Source organism: Protopterus annectens, chromosome 10.part0, assembly GCF_019279795.1.
Source record: "Protopterus annectens isolate FY-2018-M chromosome 10.part0, PAN1.0, whole genome shotgun sequence".
NCBI lineage: Eukaryota > Metazoa > Chordata > Ceratodontiformes > Protopteridae > Protopterus > Protopterus annectens.
The window spans coordinates 1061047628-1061068236 of record NC_056744.1 but is presented as its reverse complement, the minus strand read 5'-3'; the positions used below and the strand labels follow the sequence as shown (position 1 = coordinate 1061068236).

General features: G+C 37.0%; 1 protein-coding gene across 1 annotated transcript in view; it reads right to left on the bottom strand.

Moving 5' to 3' along the window:
* Positions 1-1140: 1140 nt before the first annotated feature.
* LOC122813474 (cytochrome P450 4B1-like) overlaps positions 1141-20609 on the bottom strand; it is a 561508-nt gene continuing 542039 nt past the window's right edge. Inside the window, exon 12 of the mRNA XM_044085809.1 lies at positions 1141-2856. Within this exon, the coding sequence (XP_043941744.1) occupies positions 2673-2856 (184 nt within the window). The 3' untranslated portion in view covers positions 1141-2672. The remainder of the gene's footprint in view (positions 2857-20609) is intronic.

Below are 20609 nucleotides of genomic sequence, written 5' to 3'. Positions count from 1 at the left end.
TCCTACTTAAGTGTTCCATGAAGTGGAGGATCTGTTATTTTTTACCTTTTATTATGAACAGCTGCATTATACTTACTTTTTAGTGGGATTTTTGTAGATCCTGACAGAAGCTAGATTATCTATAGACAGATATTGTGAAATTTGTTGAGGCCAGGTTCCTACTCATTCTCCCCTTTCTCCTTTCATAATGGTAGTATATTTTAACATTTGCTAGCTCTTTTGGGATTAGTATTCTCTTTTCACAGAAAAAAAACATTGCAGCTTTTCTATTAGCATTATGTTCTTCGTCTAACAGTCGGCTCACCATTATAGTGTGCAGTACTTTAGTTGTAATATCGGTCAGTATACAACATACAGCAAGAAAGTGTCATGTACTGAATGAGGATAAGATGATTCAAGAAGACAGTTTCAGTACAGAGGTCAGTATAAAAATGGATACTGAAACATGAATGTAGTATAACAATTACCCAAAGACCATCTGCTCGAAAACTGATAGGCAGAAACAACTGGACTCCAGTTTGCAGGAATGGACACCAGCTTAGATTTTCTATTTTACTTTTTATTGAATAGGTTGGCATACTAGCTATAGGTGCATGTTTTATAGATGCTTTAAAGCCAAATGGCTGCAGCAGGGGACAATACTGACCTAGAATGATGAACTACTCAGGGTAGGAGAACCTTCTACCACTGTATATGACTATTGTTCATTTTCTACTGTTGAATTATGCCAAATTCTGGAGACAACAATTACAGTGAGGAAAAACAGCACTATATGTACTGCAAACTTAAAGCTGCTATGAAGCTGAGGGGAAGAGTGACAAATTAAAAAATGCAAAAAATATAAACTCTTCTTGTCTTTTCTTATTCAAATTATTATTTTTAAGTAAAATTACATTTGGTAGTATAAGAAAAAGAAAACAGAAAACAAAATAAACTTAAGAAATGAACAATGAATAAGCCATCAGTCACTATCATAATAATATAGAGCAACAAGTGAACAGAACATGGTTAGAAACTGTGTTACAATCCTTGGGCAAACAACAAAAAACAAATATCATCATTCAAAAATATCATTATTCAACAACTCCATGCAGATGTGCCATCTCTGCTGCAGATGAAATTCCCAAGGGCATTCAGTTCGAATGGGAAATTATTACTGGTTTTTATTGCACTAGAGGACCAAGATAAAACAGTTTCTGCTGACAAAGGGTCCAGTTTGAAAATAGAACAAACAGCCAGTCCATAGATGAAGATAACTAAAGCTGTGCACTCTGTGATTAACAGAACTCCCATCATGTAATAATCTTGAGATGCTGACACCAGCACTAATGCCAGTCTTACCCGTCCATGCCAGCCCAAAGTTAAAAGAAATGCATATATATTATTTAGGTGCTCAGTATGCTCTATAAAACAAATTAATCTGTTTAGTAGTGTTACATTTCAACTTAAAACAACTTTGCAAATGTATCCCAGCTCTTCTGTCATTCAGAAGTAGAATAACTTATTTCACAATCCAATACTTATTATTAAGGGCTTGACTTTCTGGAATTTCTAAATTATATGCTGTCCTAGGCAAAGCAAGGTTTGGGGGGGGGGGGGGCTGATGACCATATTATTCCATACAGACACACACTGGATCCTCCTCAAATGACACCAATTTACTTGGCAGTTAATAAAGCCAATTACTTTATCCTTGAATTTAGGCATCATTCTTGGTGAAGTTAGAGTGATGCTCAGGATCTGGATGTGGTCTTCTTTAAAGACATGAGCAGACAGCTCAACAATGGCTCTCTGCATCTCCTCAAGAGTGGAATGTATATGATCTTTCACCTTTATGTAAGTGACTACAAGGCTGTAATCAGATCTAGGGGTGGTGGTATTCAGTTTGGATGGGAAAAGCAAATGTGAATATGTATTTCTTCTATAACAATGCCCTTTCAATGAGAATACTCCTATCTGCAGAGTCTAAAATAAAAAAGGCAGTCTTTCTAGGAGAAATGTGTGGAAAATATGCTTCAAAATACTCTTTAACCAAGGATATGGTTCAAAACACATTTAACTGGAAAACAGTTCTTAACTAAGTCAGTCAGTATTTTTCCACAAAATCAAAATAATATTTTGCAGATCAACTGGTGCATATTTAATGCTCCCCTGCCTGACTTTGAAAACCTGGGATTGTCTAGAAGCTACACGTTGTAGAACCAGTTAGTATAAAGGATTATATGGCTGTTAGATAGCTATTCCTTTGTGGGGATATATTCAGAGCTTCCATGGCTGTTAGTTGCTTGCTTGTGGAGAGAGGTACAGAGTTTTTGTACTACCCAGAAAGGTTCTGCGGGACAGCATGGTAGACAAGCATACTAAAACAATGCTGACACTAAATCTGCACTAAGACATGCAGATGAAAGTAAGAAGTCTGTCCCACATTTACATACTTACACAAAATGCACTGGAAACTCTAAGACATGGCTTTACACAATAAACCTCTGCAGTATTATATAAAAAAATCTCAAAACTTGTCATCCAGATTCTGCATACCAGTGAAGGAAGGAATTTAGGGGTCCTTGAATGTCTGAGGAGAAAACTGAATGATGACTGTAAAAAAGTTCAGCTTTTTTCTAAAACTATACTATGATGTTTCAAAACAGATTCATGGCAAACTATTATTCCTTTTATTCTTTTTCTGCATGGATAATTTTCTTCAGCTTCAGGTGTATTCCATTTTTGGATCGAAGAACAACTTGTGGGATTTTGATGGGAGGCCTGGCTAGATCTAATGCAAGTTCAAACCTGGCCAATGTCAGTGCTGTGGCTACTTTCATTTCATTCATAGCAAAATGTTGACCAATGCAGTTTCTGAAAGACAAAAAAGGAGACAGAAATTAAACTACCATGTCAGTTAATGGGCCATGTTTTGAGTATATACAGCAGTTAAGATGGAGACTGTTTGGAGAGTCAACAATATGCAAAGAAATAAAAGATAAATTAAAGTCTGTTGAATTCTGGGTGTTGTTACACAGTCTGGACTATAAATTTAGCATACAGAATTGTAAAAATCAGTCTTGCAAAACTATTGATACTTTATTAGTAAAACATAAAATATAAAATCAAACCTGGATTTCTGGAAGAGGTGAATACACCAATATTTTGAAACACTTCTTTAAAATAAATCAACAAATAGGTGATATATTGAATCTAAGCTTGTCAGGGATGTGTTATTTACATTTTGTCAGCATCACCACTGTTGATTATACTTTTGTTACCATCACTGGTTTGAAATTTTTTAGTCACAATATAATATTAATTATACTCAAAATCATGGATTCTAAAACATATAAATCTATACTGCAAATACAATATGATTTAGCTCAAAATGTCTAAGCGGTATTTTTGATTCTTTTGAGTGTTTCTAAAATAGCACAAATTGTTTTTAAGGAAAATGCAATCTTTTGATCAATCTGAATCATTTCAAAATGAAATGTACAGAGTTGGCCAAATTAACAGAAATATCGACAAATAATGGACATTTTAGTTTCTTTAGTGATTCTCAGTCAGGCTTTTTTCAGAGATTCACAAAATCATTTCAGTTTGGTAATTCTTTAAGAAAAAGCTGTTTAGCACAAAATTACTGAAAGTGTGCAAAAGCTGAGATTCTGCTCAAAGAAGGTGTTCCTGGATCAGAAATTGCCAATAAGGTCAGAGTTAGTCAGCCATCTCTCAGATGAATTCAGAAGAAACTGAATACCGGTGAAAGGCTGCTGCCCAGATGTTCTGGCAGATGTGGTCACAGAAGGTCCACAACTCCTTGGGATGATTCATATCTGATCAGAGAATGCTGTAAGAATCACAAGCCATCCAGTAGACAGCTGGAGGGGATGCTGGAACAACAGGGTGTTACAGTGAGTTCCAGAACTGTTTGACAGAAACTTCTGGACACTAGACTTCGAGGTTGCAGGCCTCTGAAGAAACAGAAATTATCTAACCAACTGAAGGCAAAAAGACTGTGCTGGGCAAAAGAGTTTCAAAACTAGTAAGAAGATGGGGGAATGGGTTATTTTTAGTGAATAGAGCATACTATAGTGTTCAGATCAGCAAGTACAATATGTCAGAAGACAATTTGGAAAGTAGATGAGGAATGATTGTATTGTTCAGCGCATCAAGCACCCTACTCAAGTGATGTTGTGGAGCATTATGAGTACCTTTAGAACAGGTCAGCTCTCCATTGTTCAGGGAAACATGAAGCAGCAACAGTTCATAACCATATTACAACAACGTCTGTTCCCTCAGCTGTGTGACTGGGAAAAGAAGAAGGGATTCACCAGGATGGAGGACTTCATCTTCATGCAGAATGGCGCCTCAGGTCACAAAGGTCAAGTGAGAAATTTCCTTGAGGTCCATGGTATTAAAGTATTACCAGACATGAATCCCATAGAGAACTTGTGGGCTATTCTGAAGTCAGAGATGAAAAAAAGACCATAACAAATAAGTAGCAACTTTCTGAAGAACACATTTCGGCTTGGGCGCACAATGCTTCTATGACTGAACATTGCCGTGAACTTTTTCATTCTATGCCTCAACGAGTTAAATTCTTGACATTGGCCAAAGGGTCATTTATAAAATATTAGAACATTGTACTAGAACATTTTCTCAGATAACATGAATTATATTGTTTGTCATTTCATATACTCGTACTGAGTTATATGGCGAAAAAATAAAAACAACAATAAAAACAATAAAAACACTGATTTCTATTAATTTGGCCAACACTTACAATAAGGCAATTGTGATAAATTAGGTATTGTCCTTCAGAGTGGTTCTGCTACCTTGGGTAAATCAGACCACTGAAGGAGCAGAATTACCTAGGTGTATTCAGGTACTCTACTTCCTGTTCATACTGTATAGTGGACCAACTAACACATTTAATTTAAACAACTTAACTGTGGTAAAGCAGTGACAGCTCTGTTTCTATATGTCTACAAGCCGTCCCCCACATCATGCTTACACTGGACATTTACTATAGATAATATTTTTCCATTTTTAAGTGTGTTCACACTGGGACATGTACAGTAATATTTATAACTAGAAGTGTTCCTTCTTGCAAGGTACAGTAGTTTAAAGCATTAACAATAACACATGTAGACCATTTTATCATAAGGCCTACTGGGGAAAAAAAAGGGATATAACAAATGTCAATGAGTCACACCCACTGACCTGCACAATATCATAGACAGTTAAATCTCCAAGTAATCAAAACAGCATTTCACAAAACATTTCTTAGATAATGACCCAGTCCAAAACATCTCACTCTTACACATAGTCTGTTTTTGCAGAGAGGCAAGCTTCCAAGTTCCTTTACAATGATGAATTTGGAAATGATATCCCCCTTGTTCATATTCGTGCAACATCAAAATAGTAATATTAAAGCTCAGGGGTAACTATACATGTCCAATTTTTCTACAGAGCCATTCAAAATGTATTATTTGATATTATATATGATATCCCCTTCATCTCTAAACTACAAGGCAGCACACCCGGATAATTTTAAACACTCGGGACTCAAACAACAAAAATCACCTGCAAACTTTCTGCAAACCTGACAAATGCTTTATAAATAAGAGTGTATAAATGTTTTTTCCCTTTAATTGGCTTTTCAATATGCAGTGTTATTTGGCTTGAATTTTGTCTTTAATATAATGTGTTTGTTAACTTGCAATCTGAGTAGTGTGCACACCCACCATCTCCCTCCCAGCTTATTTTAATTTTGAACTGTACTTGCAACAGCTTCTGATTCCACTGTACTTAGTTAAGGAGGAGTACTAAATGCTTAAGCTAATATTCTTTGTTTGCTGTAAATCTACCCTTATATACTTTACTGCTTTGCACCCAATACTTAAAACTGACCCTATAACCAGCATCTTAAATAGATTTGCTGGGGTGTCATTTATCCCTGTTTTACTCTTAGTGTTTATTCTTCTTCTTCACTGTCCCCCTTAACTGTGCACTGATGCCTTCTCCCATGATCCTTTGTTCCATTCAAATACTACCCTAGCTGACACCATTGTTTTTCACTTATACTCTGGCCTTCCCTATTAGTCTTTTCCAGGGAGTGTGTACACTAAATAAGCAAGTGCTTTTTTATTGTGTGTGTGTGCGTGCATATGTGCGTGTGTGTGTGTGTGTGTGTGTGTGTGTGTGTGTGTGTGTGTGTGTGTGTGTGTGTGTGTGTGTGTGTGTGTGTGTGTGTGTGTGTGCTTTAATAACCGTACTAAGCAATAGCTCTGTGTAAGCCTATCATTTAACAAAAAGTTAAGTCTTTGTTGTTAACTGCAGGCATAGTATATTGTACATAGTGCTGCAGCAGTAGCTTGCATTCAGTATACTGTTCATTTTGACTGTATTTAAGTTCACGTTTCTACATTAGCTATGCAATAGTTCTGAGAAGGCATTTTATTTTTACAGGAAGTGAATCCAATGTACTTTAGCTTTAAGGTGTTTTAGTTCTAATATGAACTATGCATTAGCTATTTGAAAGTATTTAATTTTACAGGATGTCATTTCAAGGCTTTTACTGCACGAATACTATAATATGCATAATGTTGTAGCTGTAACTCCTAATCTGTAGGCTGTTGTTCCTTTTCCCTGTATCTACTTTCTCAAACTCTACTTTAGGCCTACTAAAAGAATGTTTTGCTTAATGTAACTCAGTATGTATGATAGGTATCTAACCCTCTCCTTCTAACCTGCTTTTTCCTCTTTCTTTTTCTCCCTTAGTTCTGCTACCCCCCTTATCTATAAACTACAAGGCACCCATCCCTCGGATGATTTTAAAAACTTGGGACTCAAACAAAAAAAATCACCTGAAAACGCTCTGCAAACCTGCCAAATGCATTATAAATAAGAAGGTGTGTATATGCAATGTTATATGGTATGAATAATCATGTTTAATATAATGTGTTTGCTACACTTGAAATCTGCGTAGTGTGCACGCGCACACACACACACACACACACACACACACACACACACACACACACACACAGACACACCCTCCCTCCCAGGTTATTTTAATTAGGAATTGTACTTGCAGCAGTTCCTGATTCCACTGTGCTAAGTTAAGGAAGAGTACCAAACACCCTTAAGCTGATTTTCTTTATAAGCTCTAAATGTACCCTTATATACCTTATTACTTTTCATCCAATGCTTAACTGACCCTATAACCAGCACCTTAAATAGATTTGCTGCAGCCTCACTGATAGTTTTTTTCTGAGTGCTTACCTGCTGGTTCCTGTTCTCTGAGGTGGCATCCCACTTTGTTTACCCTCCAGGCTCACTTCACTCCCTATCCTGCCCCCTAATCCTTCCCATCCCCACTATCTCTACATTTAAACCTATCCACACCATACACCTTCCTCTACCAGCTCTACCCCATCATCCCCTTCCTCTGTTAGCTCCTCCCTGTTCATCCATACATTCCATCTCTGAACATATTCCCATTAATATCACACTAGCATCCTATCTACATACTACTCCCCTTCCTTCATTTCTACAAACGTTATTACTCTCCTGAAATTATGCACTTAAGTAGTTTGTCTGCTTAACTCTCTAATAATCCCTAATTTAAAATGATTCTCCTTACTCTCCTATCACCAATGCTCTTCTCCCTCTTTTCACTATCATCACATCTGGTCCCTATCCAACCTATTTTAAGCTCTCCTACAGACACTACCTCTTACACCAATAAACAAATCATTACTCCCTACCCATCACCACTCATCTCTTTCACACAGACAACATATTGTTCTTTAAAGCCAGACTGTTTCAGACACAGCTACACCTGTTTAATATTACACTTACTGATAATGTATCCAAAATTAAATCATATTGTTACTATACAGTCTTGAAATTCTTCCAGGTCTGTGGTGACATCCATCGTAACCCTGGTCCCAACATCTCACAATCCACATCTTCAACCCATATTCCAGGTACACAAAATATGCTTAAATTTATGTCAGTAAACACACACAGCATGTGTAACAAAATTTCTGAATTGCATGCTTGCATGACTGCACAATCTCCTGACATACAAGTAATCACTGAAACCTTGCTTAAACCACACACAAAGGATACTAAAGTACATCCTCCAGGCTTTAATATGTTCAGAGCTGACCGACTTAAAAGAAAAGGAGGTGGAGTAATATATCCTACTTCTGTTTCCTTAAACCCTCACAACCAATTCATACCCTCCTTTGACAAAGCCGAACTATTGATCACCTACCAAAAATTAAACAATAATAAAAGTCTCTGTATTATAGCTTTATACATACCCCCTGGCAATAACTTATCAACCATGGAAAGTATCCTGTCTTGGGTATCAAAAATATCTCTCTAGAAACAGTAATATTAGGTGATGTCAACATTGACTGGCAGAAACTACAATTTCCCAGAGATAGCATAAACCTATTTGGATTTTCTCAACTAATTACTCATTCAGCTTTTACCAGTTCCACAAACCAAAATGGCTCAATAATTGATTGGATTTTGGTCTCCCATCCTAACAATTTCTCTTGATCCAAAACACTTCCAGCCTATATTAGCGATCACCACCCCATCTGTATGACTAGACTTATTTTACATTCATATAGACAACAACCTACAAGACAGCACAAAAAATATCCAACATTGACCAGCAAGCCTTTACATATTTCCTAAACTCCATCAATTGGCCCTTCCTTAAATACATACCAATAGATGCAGTTGAACAGTTTAATTCTACATTCCTAAACACTTAGCTCCCACCACAAGGAAAAGAGTTAAAACCAGTTATACTCTTTGGCTTTCTGTCTATACCAGATCAGTCATGTAAAAAAAAAAAGAAGGTTTGGACAACTTACCTAAACCATAAGACTCACAATAATTTACAGCATTTCAAAGCACCAAGTAACCTTGTAAAGAAACAGGTTAATTTATACAAAAAACATTCAATGCAAAGTGACAAAAATCAGCACAAATCCAATCCAAAAGCCTTCTGGCACACTATCAAAAAATCCTATCCCCAGGAAGTCAGCCCTCCTCCTAACCCTCCAGTGATAGTACCTCCCCTGACATAGCAACTCAACTTAACTCTTACTTCATTGATAGCATAGCTTCCATCACTAACAAATTCCCTCCATCTCCCTCTACCTTTTCTCAGCCTCCTGTTACCTGTCATTCTACATTTTCCATTCATCTAGTTCCGACGTCCTTCATTAAATCCCTCCTGTGCAAGCACAAGCCATGTTCCCCCTCTGCAGAAAATCTTCCTAGCAAATTCCTAAAAGTGGCTGTTGACTCAATTGCTTACCCAGTCTCAATAATTATTAATAGATCCATCCCTGTGGAAAGAATCCTTCATCCTTTCTCTCCAAAAAGCTGGCACCTCCACAGAAATCTCTACTATAGGCAAATTGCTATTCTTTCACCACTATCAAAAATTCTTGAAAAATGTATAAATAAACAATGTCTTCAATACCTACTTGACAATAATCTCCTTCCCATCCAACATGGATTCAGAACAGCAGACAGCACTATCACTGCTCCACTATCCTTTACTGATGCTGTCAGCAAAGCTTGTCACTCAGGAAACTTTGTCTCTTCTCTGTTCTTAGATCTATTCAAAGCCTTTGATACTGTCTCCCACCCCCAACTATCTCTTCTGGGCTTAACCTAAACATCCTTACAATGGTTATAATGGTTCAGTAGCTCTCTCTAACAGATATTAATCTGCCAAATAGAACTCTAGCTTCTCTCCTTACTTACCTGTTAACACTGAGGTACCCTAAAGCTCAATATTAGATCCACTTCTCTTCAACATTTTTATTAACCTTCTTAATACAGCCAACAAGCCACCCTAGTTCAGTATGCTCATGACTCTACATTAATCTGCTCTGCCAGGACTCTCTCTCATCTACAGAGTTTAACTCAAGAAGCATTCAATTCCATTGAGTCTTTGCTCACCAACAACCATTTACTACTACACTTCTACTATTTTTACCAAAACAATTTTCTCCAGATACCTTTAACTTTGCTAGTAGTTCTCTGAACAATACTTCAGTCAACGTGGGTTCACATACAAAACTGTTAAGTGTAACTATTGAGAACAATCTTAAGTCTGACCTACAAATCAGCAACAGCATAAAAACAACTAATCAAAAATTGGGCATGATGCACAGGGCTAAGAAATTAATCTCCAACTCCACAAGAGTAACCCTTGCCACCACTTATATGTTACCCTCCCTTCTATATGCTTTATATGTTTGACTTTTTTTAATCCTGTTTAATGTGTACTGTGGAGCTTTTCTTCCCGGGCCTCTGCTGAAAATTGGGTCATACCCAGTCAGGCTTTCCCCGTAAACAAATGTCAAATAAATAAATAAATAAAACTGTCTATGACTGATATTGTGCAAGTTGATGGGCTATGACTTGACAGCATTATATGGATGTGTTTATTATACTGTGTCTGTGTTTTCCTGTTTATGATTATGATTTTGCAATAACCCTTTTTTACTAGCTCCCAAAATGTCTAATTGTTCCCATTCTCCTACACTAAGGTATTTTGCTACAGCCAGCACCTAACAGTGAGATACATGTTCATCATATACAGTACAGACTTCATGGTAGATAAATACGGACATGGTGGTGTGTGTGTGTGTGTGTGTGTGTGTGTGTGTGTGTGTGTGTGTGTGTGTGTGTGCATATGTATGAGACAGATACACATGCAAATATGTTTCATTAGTGAACACTTGACACATTGTGGTCTAACATCATATTCATAACTCTTCGTATCTGTGCTAACTATAACATTTAGGAATATTGTTGCTCTGTTTGTGTAGCATTGTACCATTTACAACATGCACAATACAATTTCCTGTAGTATACATAGAGTTACAAATGCATGCATCCCCAACAGACACTTTTCTACTCTTGTCTAATGTTTTACAATGCGTATTACTGTTCTGCTACACCCACTGAAATGACACAACTGCATTCCACACCATGCTGTGGTGGCTGGTGTGCTTGCATAGGTCAGATGTGCATGTAAACCACAGAAATGCATTTCATCACTAGCTGTGTACACTGACCACTAGAATATACAAAATGACACCAGATTATATTTATACAAGTCCAAAATAAATCAGTAATTACAGTAAATTCAACACATGCTCAGTAAATCCAATACGCAACTGCCAAACAAAGCACTTTTTAAAGCTCCATACATTTATTTACATGAAAACTCACCTACGAGTATCTATATAGTAAACAATCCCAGTTTCACATACAAGTGATAGACTTGATGGTTGCATATATTTATGCCAATTATGTCCGTGTTAAAGCTTCTGTGACTTTCTGTACACTGCTGCTGTTTTATCTTCATTGTCTTCTTTGCAGATGAAACCCTTGTACATTGTAGAGGCTAGTGATGTCACAGCTTGTCCTTTATCAGCCTTAGAAACTATTCCACTGGTCATTCCTCTCATCCAAGAGGAAGATGTGAACAACAACCCTGTCCAAGCTACAGAGTGGGGGCAGGTGCCTATGGTATGTGGCAACCAGATGTGAAAAGGGTAACAACTGTGCATCAGCCATCACAGTTTGTAGAATTTTTATGTCAATATTGCCTCTCTTCAGGAAATTCATAACAAAAGCATTCAAATTCAGAGACAGATTCTGAGTTATGCAGTTGTGCTGGGAGAGTTCCGATGACTCTTCTACACTTTAGTCTGTGACAAAGTCAGATAGCATGTCATCCTCACAGCAGTTCATCCTATCACCTAAAGGGTATATTTTCCTCCTACTGTGTCACCACCAGTAACCTGTTTGCTTACCTCTGCTGATGTCCAATGAACCCTGCATGCTTCTGAAAAACATCAGTGGTAGGAAGTCAGTTCCTGCACCCAATAGGTCTTGACTGATTTGTGTGCCCCATGCATTCTTTCCAAGCCTTGCCCCACATGGTAATACATTTGCATTGTCACATATTCACTCATATCCTGTCTGCCTTCATGAAAAAGAAGTTAATCCCTCAAATCTCCAAGCCCACATATTTCCCCCTTGTTTGTGTATTCTTCTGGCAGATCTCTTCATGCCTGTGTCTCCGCTTTTCACTTCACACTCATGTTTGTCATACCATTCCTGCATTCTCTTATTCACCTCTCTATACCACTTCCATGATGCTTGCTGGAGTGTCTTATACTGTCTGTGCTTACACAATGCAGAAAGCCATCAGATGTGTCATTTATATGGCTCCTGTGTGTTGATGCAGTGTGTACATATTGTGTGCTTCAGATAGCTTATGTATACATATATCCAGAAATGTATGTTATTCCATGTGAGATTGCACACACATGTATAAGTGAGTGTGGGTAACACCCACACACACACACACACACACACACACACACACACACACACACACACACATTTATGGTTTCTTTTCTGTAATGGGATGACACAATGTCCATGCATCTTGTTTAGATCTTACAAATATTTAAACCTATATATTGACATGTCTTGCAACTAACAATGCTTATATGCAACATTCATGATTCTTTATATATATATATATATATATATATATATATATATATATGTGTGTGTGTGTGTGTGTGTGTATATCTTCCTAACTATACTGCCGTTGTGGCACCATATGTACTATATCCATGTGGAAATAGTGACACCATTTCTCAGGAGCTGTATGCATTGCAGACATAAGGTATGAATATATATTATATTACCTGCATCTTCTCCTGCTATCATCATCACCCATGAGTCAGGTATATGTCACTCTTTATCACTTCACACATGGGATAAATGCTAAGCCCATCTGTATAAGGACATTTCTGTTTTGTTATGCTGATGTATGTTGTGCTGTGCAACACTTTACATTAATAAGACTGACAGGATCCAAATACTAACACACAAAGAGGGAAAAATGTTTGTTGTTCTTTTATCTTGCCTCTTTTTGTTTCATGTTTGTTAATACTTTGTATGGCATTTCTCCATTCCTCCATTGCCACTTATATACTTATATTGCTTTGAATAGTGAAGGTTACATCACTATCTACTGCTTTGCTATTGAGGGCAGAAATTATTGCCTTTTGCTGCTTTCATGCGCCCCTCTCTTTGCCAGATAATATTTGCAGATGCAATCTAATTTGCGATCACATTTTAAGAAAGACAATACACACAGGGCTATATATTCCAAGACAGCTTATGCTCAGGATAAAATACTGCCCCAAGACTTAAAAAATGCTGTTGTCTCATAACATCTCAAATACCTTTATTAAATTATCACTTAAGACATAGGCACACATACATTAATAGAAAATTAACCAAACAATATTAACATTTTTTAAAATTTGCATACATCATGCCTTACATATATGCTTTCTTTATTACTAAACTCATTTGCATAAATTGTTCAGTTCCTACCTTCCCATAAATCTCACTCCTCCTGAATTTGATTTTGCATGTATTGTTCACACCAGTTCTTATTTCTGTTTAATTTGTTCTTTAAAGCCGGGCATTTACATCATTAATTTTTTATGTGCTTTGTATTTTGATTGGTTGTTCTAAGTTTAAATTCACAAGCTGTTCATTCTATTGATAGATCTGAAGAAGCACCATTGTGCAAAATCACTTATCTTATGTCTTTTTTTGTCTATTCTATACTTATTTGTATTAAAGCATAATCAAGTTTTATGCTAGCTGCTGTGTTGGTCAGATTGTATTTTCTTGGTTCTCTGAATATTAGTTTGCATGTATTGTTTCTACCAATTCTTATTTCTGTTTAATTTGTTCTTTATATTTTCTAAAGATCACATTTCCAGTTCTTTTTTCTCCTCTACAATATTCAATGCTTCAAATGCAGCTGGTTAACATTTGGATTTCCAATTTCTAACAATTGCTTTTTTGGCAGCCAATGGAATTAAATGCATTAAGACCTTGCTATGTCTAGGCAATTTACATCCAGTGTTCAGCTCAAAAGAGCCCTTTCCTTAGTTACAGACATTTGCTCCCCAAACATTTCTGAGTGTTCAATCTACCAGCTCATTCCAGTCCCCCAAAAAAACATGCTCCCAGTTATCTCTTTCTTCCCCATCATAACTCCTATATTTGCTATCTGTCTGAGGATTTTTTTTAAATCTGCCTGGGGTATAGAAGTACTTATGCAAACACTTCCAAGCAAAAATGCTAAACCTTCTGGACATTGTTGCATGCTTGGGAGTTGTACATATGTCTTTCCATTGCTCACTTGCTTTTCAAGCTCTTCGAAATATTTTCTAACCTCATCTGATTAATTTTTATAGTTATCATACAATATTTTACCTGTCCTACTTATTATCCTTTTTTCTTAGCATAGGTTAGTACTAAGCTAACTGCCCTTGCGAGCCATTTTAAGCCTAGTCAGTTATCTTGTGAGACTCAAACCCTGCACCTTGTGTTTATAAGGCAAACACCTTAACCATTAGTCCACCCTTCCAACCCTAGCAGCAGCTTTCATTCTAGATTTGACTAAAAATTCTAAGAGAGCAGGTTTTTCACTTAGGAGTCCCCATCCCTTTCAGTTTGCCTAAACTCTGATATTCGTCCCTACTAGGGAAGGCAGTTTCTAACCTGTAGCTCAAACTTCTTGGCCTCATCCCACTCTTTTATATTTCTCTCTCTAGTTATTTGTTCTCAATATTTTGATTCCTTTGCCAGATTACTCCAGTAAATTTAAGTACTTTCTTGCCTAATTTCTTTATGATTACTTACAGTCATTCCTATTGGCAAAATCTTATTCTCCATTCCCATGTTGGCTTAGTTCTTAGAGTTCTTTCTGCAACTTTATAATTATAACATTATGTATGGTTATTGTTATTCTCCTCAAGATTCTGCATCCAAAATTCCACTCTCTCCTTATTTCTTGAACTCCTCCAGGCTTCATTAACACCCCTTTCCACTTTTAATTATAACCTTCTGCTATAATTACCTGACTTGACAGGATATTTTAGAGCTACACACTTAAGACTCATATATGTGAAACAACAGCAGTTTTAAGAAAATTCTTGGATGTGATGTATGCAAAAGAAGAAGCACACAAGTTCTCTCAGTATGTAAATGTCCGTTAACCCAGTTCCATAAAACTGAACTGGTTTGCTGCTTTGTACTAATTTATAAGCATAAATTGGAGGCACATGTCAATGTCTTAATATTAAGGTGTGCTTCTTGTAACATAACTCTTGACTGGTTACCTCCACAATTATGGACAAATCAAAAATAATTAGGGAAACTATTTCAACTAAGGGACATCCTTTAAATACTGGTGCTATTAACTTAGAACTTTCTTAAAATGCTCAATTTTAGGCGGTACCTAGCAAAATTTTGATCCAAACATAGGGGCATCTCTGGAAATTAGGGACAGTGGTATGTTGTATCCATAGAAATGCATTTCTAAACTACATGGTTATGAGTGGTATTGGAGTATATTTCCCCACACATGATACCCTTATCCACTCTTATGCATGCTAGAAGCAGGTACCATTGTAAAGTTCAATGTTATTCCAGGAAGTACATTCAAAGACATTACAGTATTTTGGGAAAAAATCATCTTAGTAATAATTGGCAGCCCTTGCATCCATTTTCTACTTTCATGTCTCTTCTTCCAACCCCCCAGTTCCTCACATTATTGTATTATTTAAAATATTTTCTGCATTTACTATTGAAAACATATTGGTGCTTCTGCATAGCAGTCATGGTAGACTAGTGCTTGGCCAAGGTCCCCTTGGCACCTCTCTCATTTCTTGTACTTTGCTGACTATAATCCTCAATGACTATACACCCATCCCAAGTGCTGATTGCAGCCTTTCTCTGCATCATATTCCCAAGTCCAAAAAAGTACTTCAGTTATAGCACTACCTTCCTTTACATAACTATGGCTGACTGCTGTCAGATGAATTTCAGAGGCACTCGGTCTAGGTTGTGTTTACATCTGATTAATTTGTATTGCATGTTTTTACACTAATCTATCTGCAACAGGAGACATTTTGGCCAGTAGTTGTAGAGGAATATAATGAACTAAAACAATATGTTGATGCAGAGTTCTATGCCTCCTGAGCTAAGAGACTCTAACTCCTCCCCGTGCCTCATACATATGTGGGGGATGTGCTACTTTTGGCTGGATGTTGACACAAAACTTACAAACCAGTGCCTGCCAGAAAGGGTGCATTTGACCCTACTACACATTCAGAAGACTGTACCAGAAATAAAATAACTCTGTGCTCTACAGGGACTACTAATCTGTTAATCTGTTAATACAAATAGATGCTTTTAAACATAACTTCATACTGCTAAAATTGTTGAGTAATGCTGCACTAAAATTCATTTATGGAGTAGTCTGTTGAGTTCCATTTGATCAACAGACAATTTCAGCAAAAATATTTTCATTACAAAATAACTTAGTGGTCATAAACCATGCACCCCTTTCTTACTATATTATCCTTCAACGTCACAAAATCTCAAAGGAAGATTACACTTTTCACCAAAATGGTCTACTGATTGAATTTGACTTAGACTACAAACTGAAAAAATTCAATCTTGAAAAAAAAAACAATAATTAAATACTCTATGTACCATCTATGCCTGGTCACAGAGAGGAGGTGGAGACTATCCAAACCAGGAAAATATATACAGTCCTTTCCTCATCTAAGAGCCAAAACTGCACTGAGGTCATTTTTGACATTGCTTATTGTTAGCTTAGATTTTGCAGTCTCTTCATTAAAGTACTTTGTGCAGTCTTCTAAACTGTGAAAAGGAAACAAGAATTAAAGTGCATGCAAAAAAGAGGAAGCAGCTAGTAATGTCTTATGCATGCTCTCAAGTAACCCTGATAGCATTGAGGAAGTCATCCCAGCAGTTACACTGGTAACCTCAATATGATTAGAAATCGGAAAGCTGATAGCCAGCACTTCCTTCTTTTGATGGTAGAAAGGACAGTCAAGCTTTCTATAGTGCCTAGGAGTCTTTGGAGCAGAATAGAGATACCTTTTAGGATCAGCCAATATGTCCCACTGTGGAGAACATCAGTAGAAGCACAGGCATGTTTCCCATGGTGATGATGCTGTATAGTGGAACGGGGGAAGGTGGTTGCAGCATAAAATTATATTAATCCACCACCTAGCCCTAATCCCTCACATACAAGAGGTAAATATGTGTAAGAAAGAAACACAGCAAGTGATTCTGAGAGCATTTGGATCACCTCACATACAGCTCCCTTTCTTAGTTTCTGACATGAAGAATAAAGTGCAGGCCCTATCCAAACAATAGCTGAAACTTGTTCTGACTCCTGATGAAGATGGCCTTCCATGTCTGTCATTCATTCAGTTCCACTGCTGGTTTAATCCTATGATCTCTTCCAGAAGACAGGCACAATTATGTACTACCCTTCCTGTGAGAAGAAAAATATATTCCTAGCATCCCCTGCACTGCCCAATCAATATCCTTAGACTGCATCCTCTTGTCTTTACAAATGTGTAGACCTCTTTGCTGAAAGATGGTACCCACTTAGTCTCTGGGTTCCCTATAGGGACAGCAATGTTGCTATACAGTTCCCTCTGCCTAATTTCTTTGACACAGCACACAGTAAACCTTTCAGTCTCCCTTGATTTTCTAACCCTCCTATGTGCTGCCTGTATTCAGTCTTTGGCCTCTGACACTGAAACCACCAGCAATCCACAAAGTGCTCTAAATGGGATCTAATCACTTGTCCTGTTTTTTTACAGCTTATGTCTGTTATCCTCTTCATCTCAGTGTGCCAGCCATCTTCCCTGGTACTGTATCACCCACAATCCTTTAGTTCCTCTACTACTACAGGTGAGCCATACATTTGTTGTGTTTGCTCCTCCCCTCAACTGTTTCCATGAGGTTATTGCTTTCCAAATACACCACTTTGCAATTCTGCACTAGAAACAATCTGCCTGGTTTTATGTCTTCCATTCAGTCTTGTCAAATTCCTTTTGACTCATATGTATTAACAGTGTTACACATGTGCCACTGACAAAGGCATACTTTTTATTTTAGACATTTTTCAGTGTATTTCAAAGTTAATAAAACTGAATAGCTCCAGTACTCACCCCTGTGGCATCTCACTATAGACATTATTTCACAAGATTAATCTTTAGCTGCTATTACCATCTGTGTTTTTTTAGTTTAGATAGCTGTTTACCCTGATAAAATTCTGAAACTTACTCCAGTTGACTTAAATTGTTCATTAAGCTGTTGTGTGGTATTATGTCAGACACCATGCTGGGAACTTAGTAACAAAATTTAGGACCATTTCTGGCCTGCTACTCTGTATATGTACTCAAATAATTTTATCAGTATTGCTTTTATATCCACTGCATTACTTTCTAGGTATTCCTTAATTAGTGGCTCTTGCATTTTCCCAAATGACTGAGATCAAACTAACAGGTCAGTAATTTTAGGGCTCTGATTTACTCCCACTTTTATGAAGGTGAATCACATGTGCCCTCCTCCAGACTTCAGAGACCATTGCCTCCACCCCTAAATTGATAAAATGTTAATTGTACTACCAACTCTCTCCCCGGTGCCGTCTTCTATGAACCTCATTGCTTGTCCACCTTCCATTTTTGGAATTCCTGACTCAGATCTGCCATGTTATCTTGCACAATTTCAAAGAAAGGTTGCAGTAAACGCTTCTCTCACCATCTTCACAGATTCTGTGTAAAAAAATAGTTTTAAATCTAGTAGTACACTTTACAACAAACTCATCAAATGAATAATTCCCTACATTTCCAGAGATGTTATCCTTGACATAGAGGGAAAACATTTATGAAAGGACAACTTCTGCATATAGCTAGAAAGGCAGGTCTGTGCTTTAATAAAGATAATTTCCTTGAACAGCTTTGTTTTTTTTTTTTTTTTTATTTTGATCACAGTTTACCAAAACCACATGTACTTCTATTGTGTAAACATGTGGTGCACTGCAGTGGGACTTTTCACTTTTCCCCACTGTGTGGCTATGCTGATGTTATAAATATATATATATATATATATATATATATATATATATATGGTTCCCCTTCAGAAGGTCGAATGACCGAAATCTCGAAATGCATATGGTCGAGACCATATGCTCGAAATTTAAGAAGTGCTGACCTTTTGAATGGGGATTGGCATACAGCGCAGAATGGGAGATTTCCCTTTCTGCACTGTAGTGCAATCTCGGAGTTGATATAAATAAGTAGCGGGGGTTGTGGGGGTTGCAGGGGGGCTTGCCCCCCTGCAGAAACATTGTTTTCTGTTTTTTTTCCTTTCAGAAGGTCGAGCTTCTGAAATTCAAGCATATGGCTTCAGCCATATGCATTTTGAGATTTCAGCCATTCGGCCTTCTGAAGGGGAACCATATATATATATATATATATATATATATATATATATATATATATATATATATATATATACACACACACACACACACACACACACACATATATATATATATATATATATATATATATAAAATGTGTGTGTGTATGTATGTATGTGTCTGTGCATCTGTATAAGCTTTATTTTTTTATCCCTCACTGCTTGCTGACTATCATCTCTATCTTTATCAGTTGGTCCATTTGTTCTCATTCTCTGGGATGAGATGAGAGATGACCACGAAGAACCCCCAATAAGGCAGCTATCAGGGTCTTTTCTTGCTATCTCCCTAATACTCATTCATGTCCAGTTGAGATTCTCCATGAGGGCAGTGCAAAGAGCATTGATCTGGACTGCCATTCACATCTGTAAGTGATGAAAGTTTGCAAATCAGCCCCACCTCCTATGCCAAGCACATTGTTCATATTTCTCTGGTCTCCACTTGGGAAATTGGTACACTTTGCATGTCATGGGCATGCATCCTGTTCCTTCCCCATGAGAGATGAACAAGTACAGTCATGTCACTCCTCTCGCTCCCTTGTCACTTCTACTAGGTGCTTGAATCACTAATTAAACTTGGGTGGCCTGGGTTAGAATTGGGGCTTTATCTGGCAAAGTCATTCAAACTGCCAAAGATGGTATATATATATTAGGGTGGTATGAAGGGGTCAAGGTCCTTATATGAAGTATATGGGGGGGGCTTGTCCCTTCTGTAAAAAAATACTTCTGTGTGGTTTAGGTGTTTTTAAGTTACACTTCTTGACACTGGAATATCGTTGAAGTATGACTCATTTTTGGATGATTGGACTAATCATATAAAAGCAGGTAGAAATACAAGTGGCTTTATTTATGTGGTTTATGGGAATAATGAGGAAATTATTAAATCACTAGACAGGGGTTATGGTAAGGGTTTCTGAGAAAACTGCCAATTATATTGTTTCACAAGTACTGGAAATTGTTCTTTATATACAGTCTAGAATACTATTATAAACAATAAGGATTCCAGTAAAGTACGAATATCATTGGATTTGTACATTTTTTAACTGTAACAGTAATTAAATAAACACATTATGTAGAAGATCTGGACTTGTGATACCAAATCTGTTAAATTAGTTGAAGGTTGTCCTTGTTTTAGCCATAGAAAAACA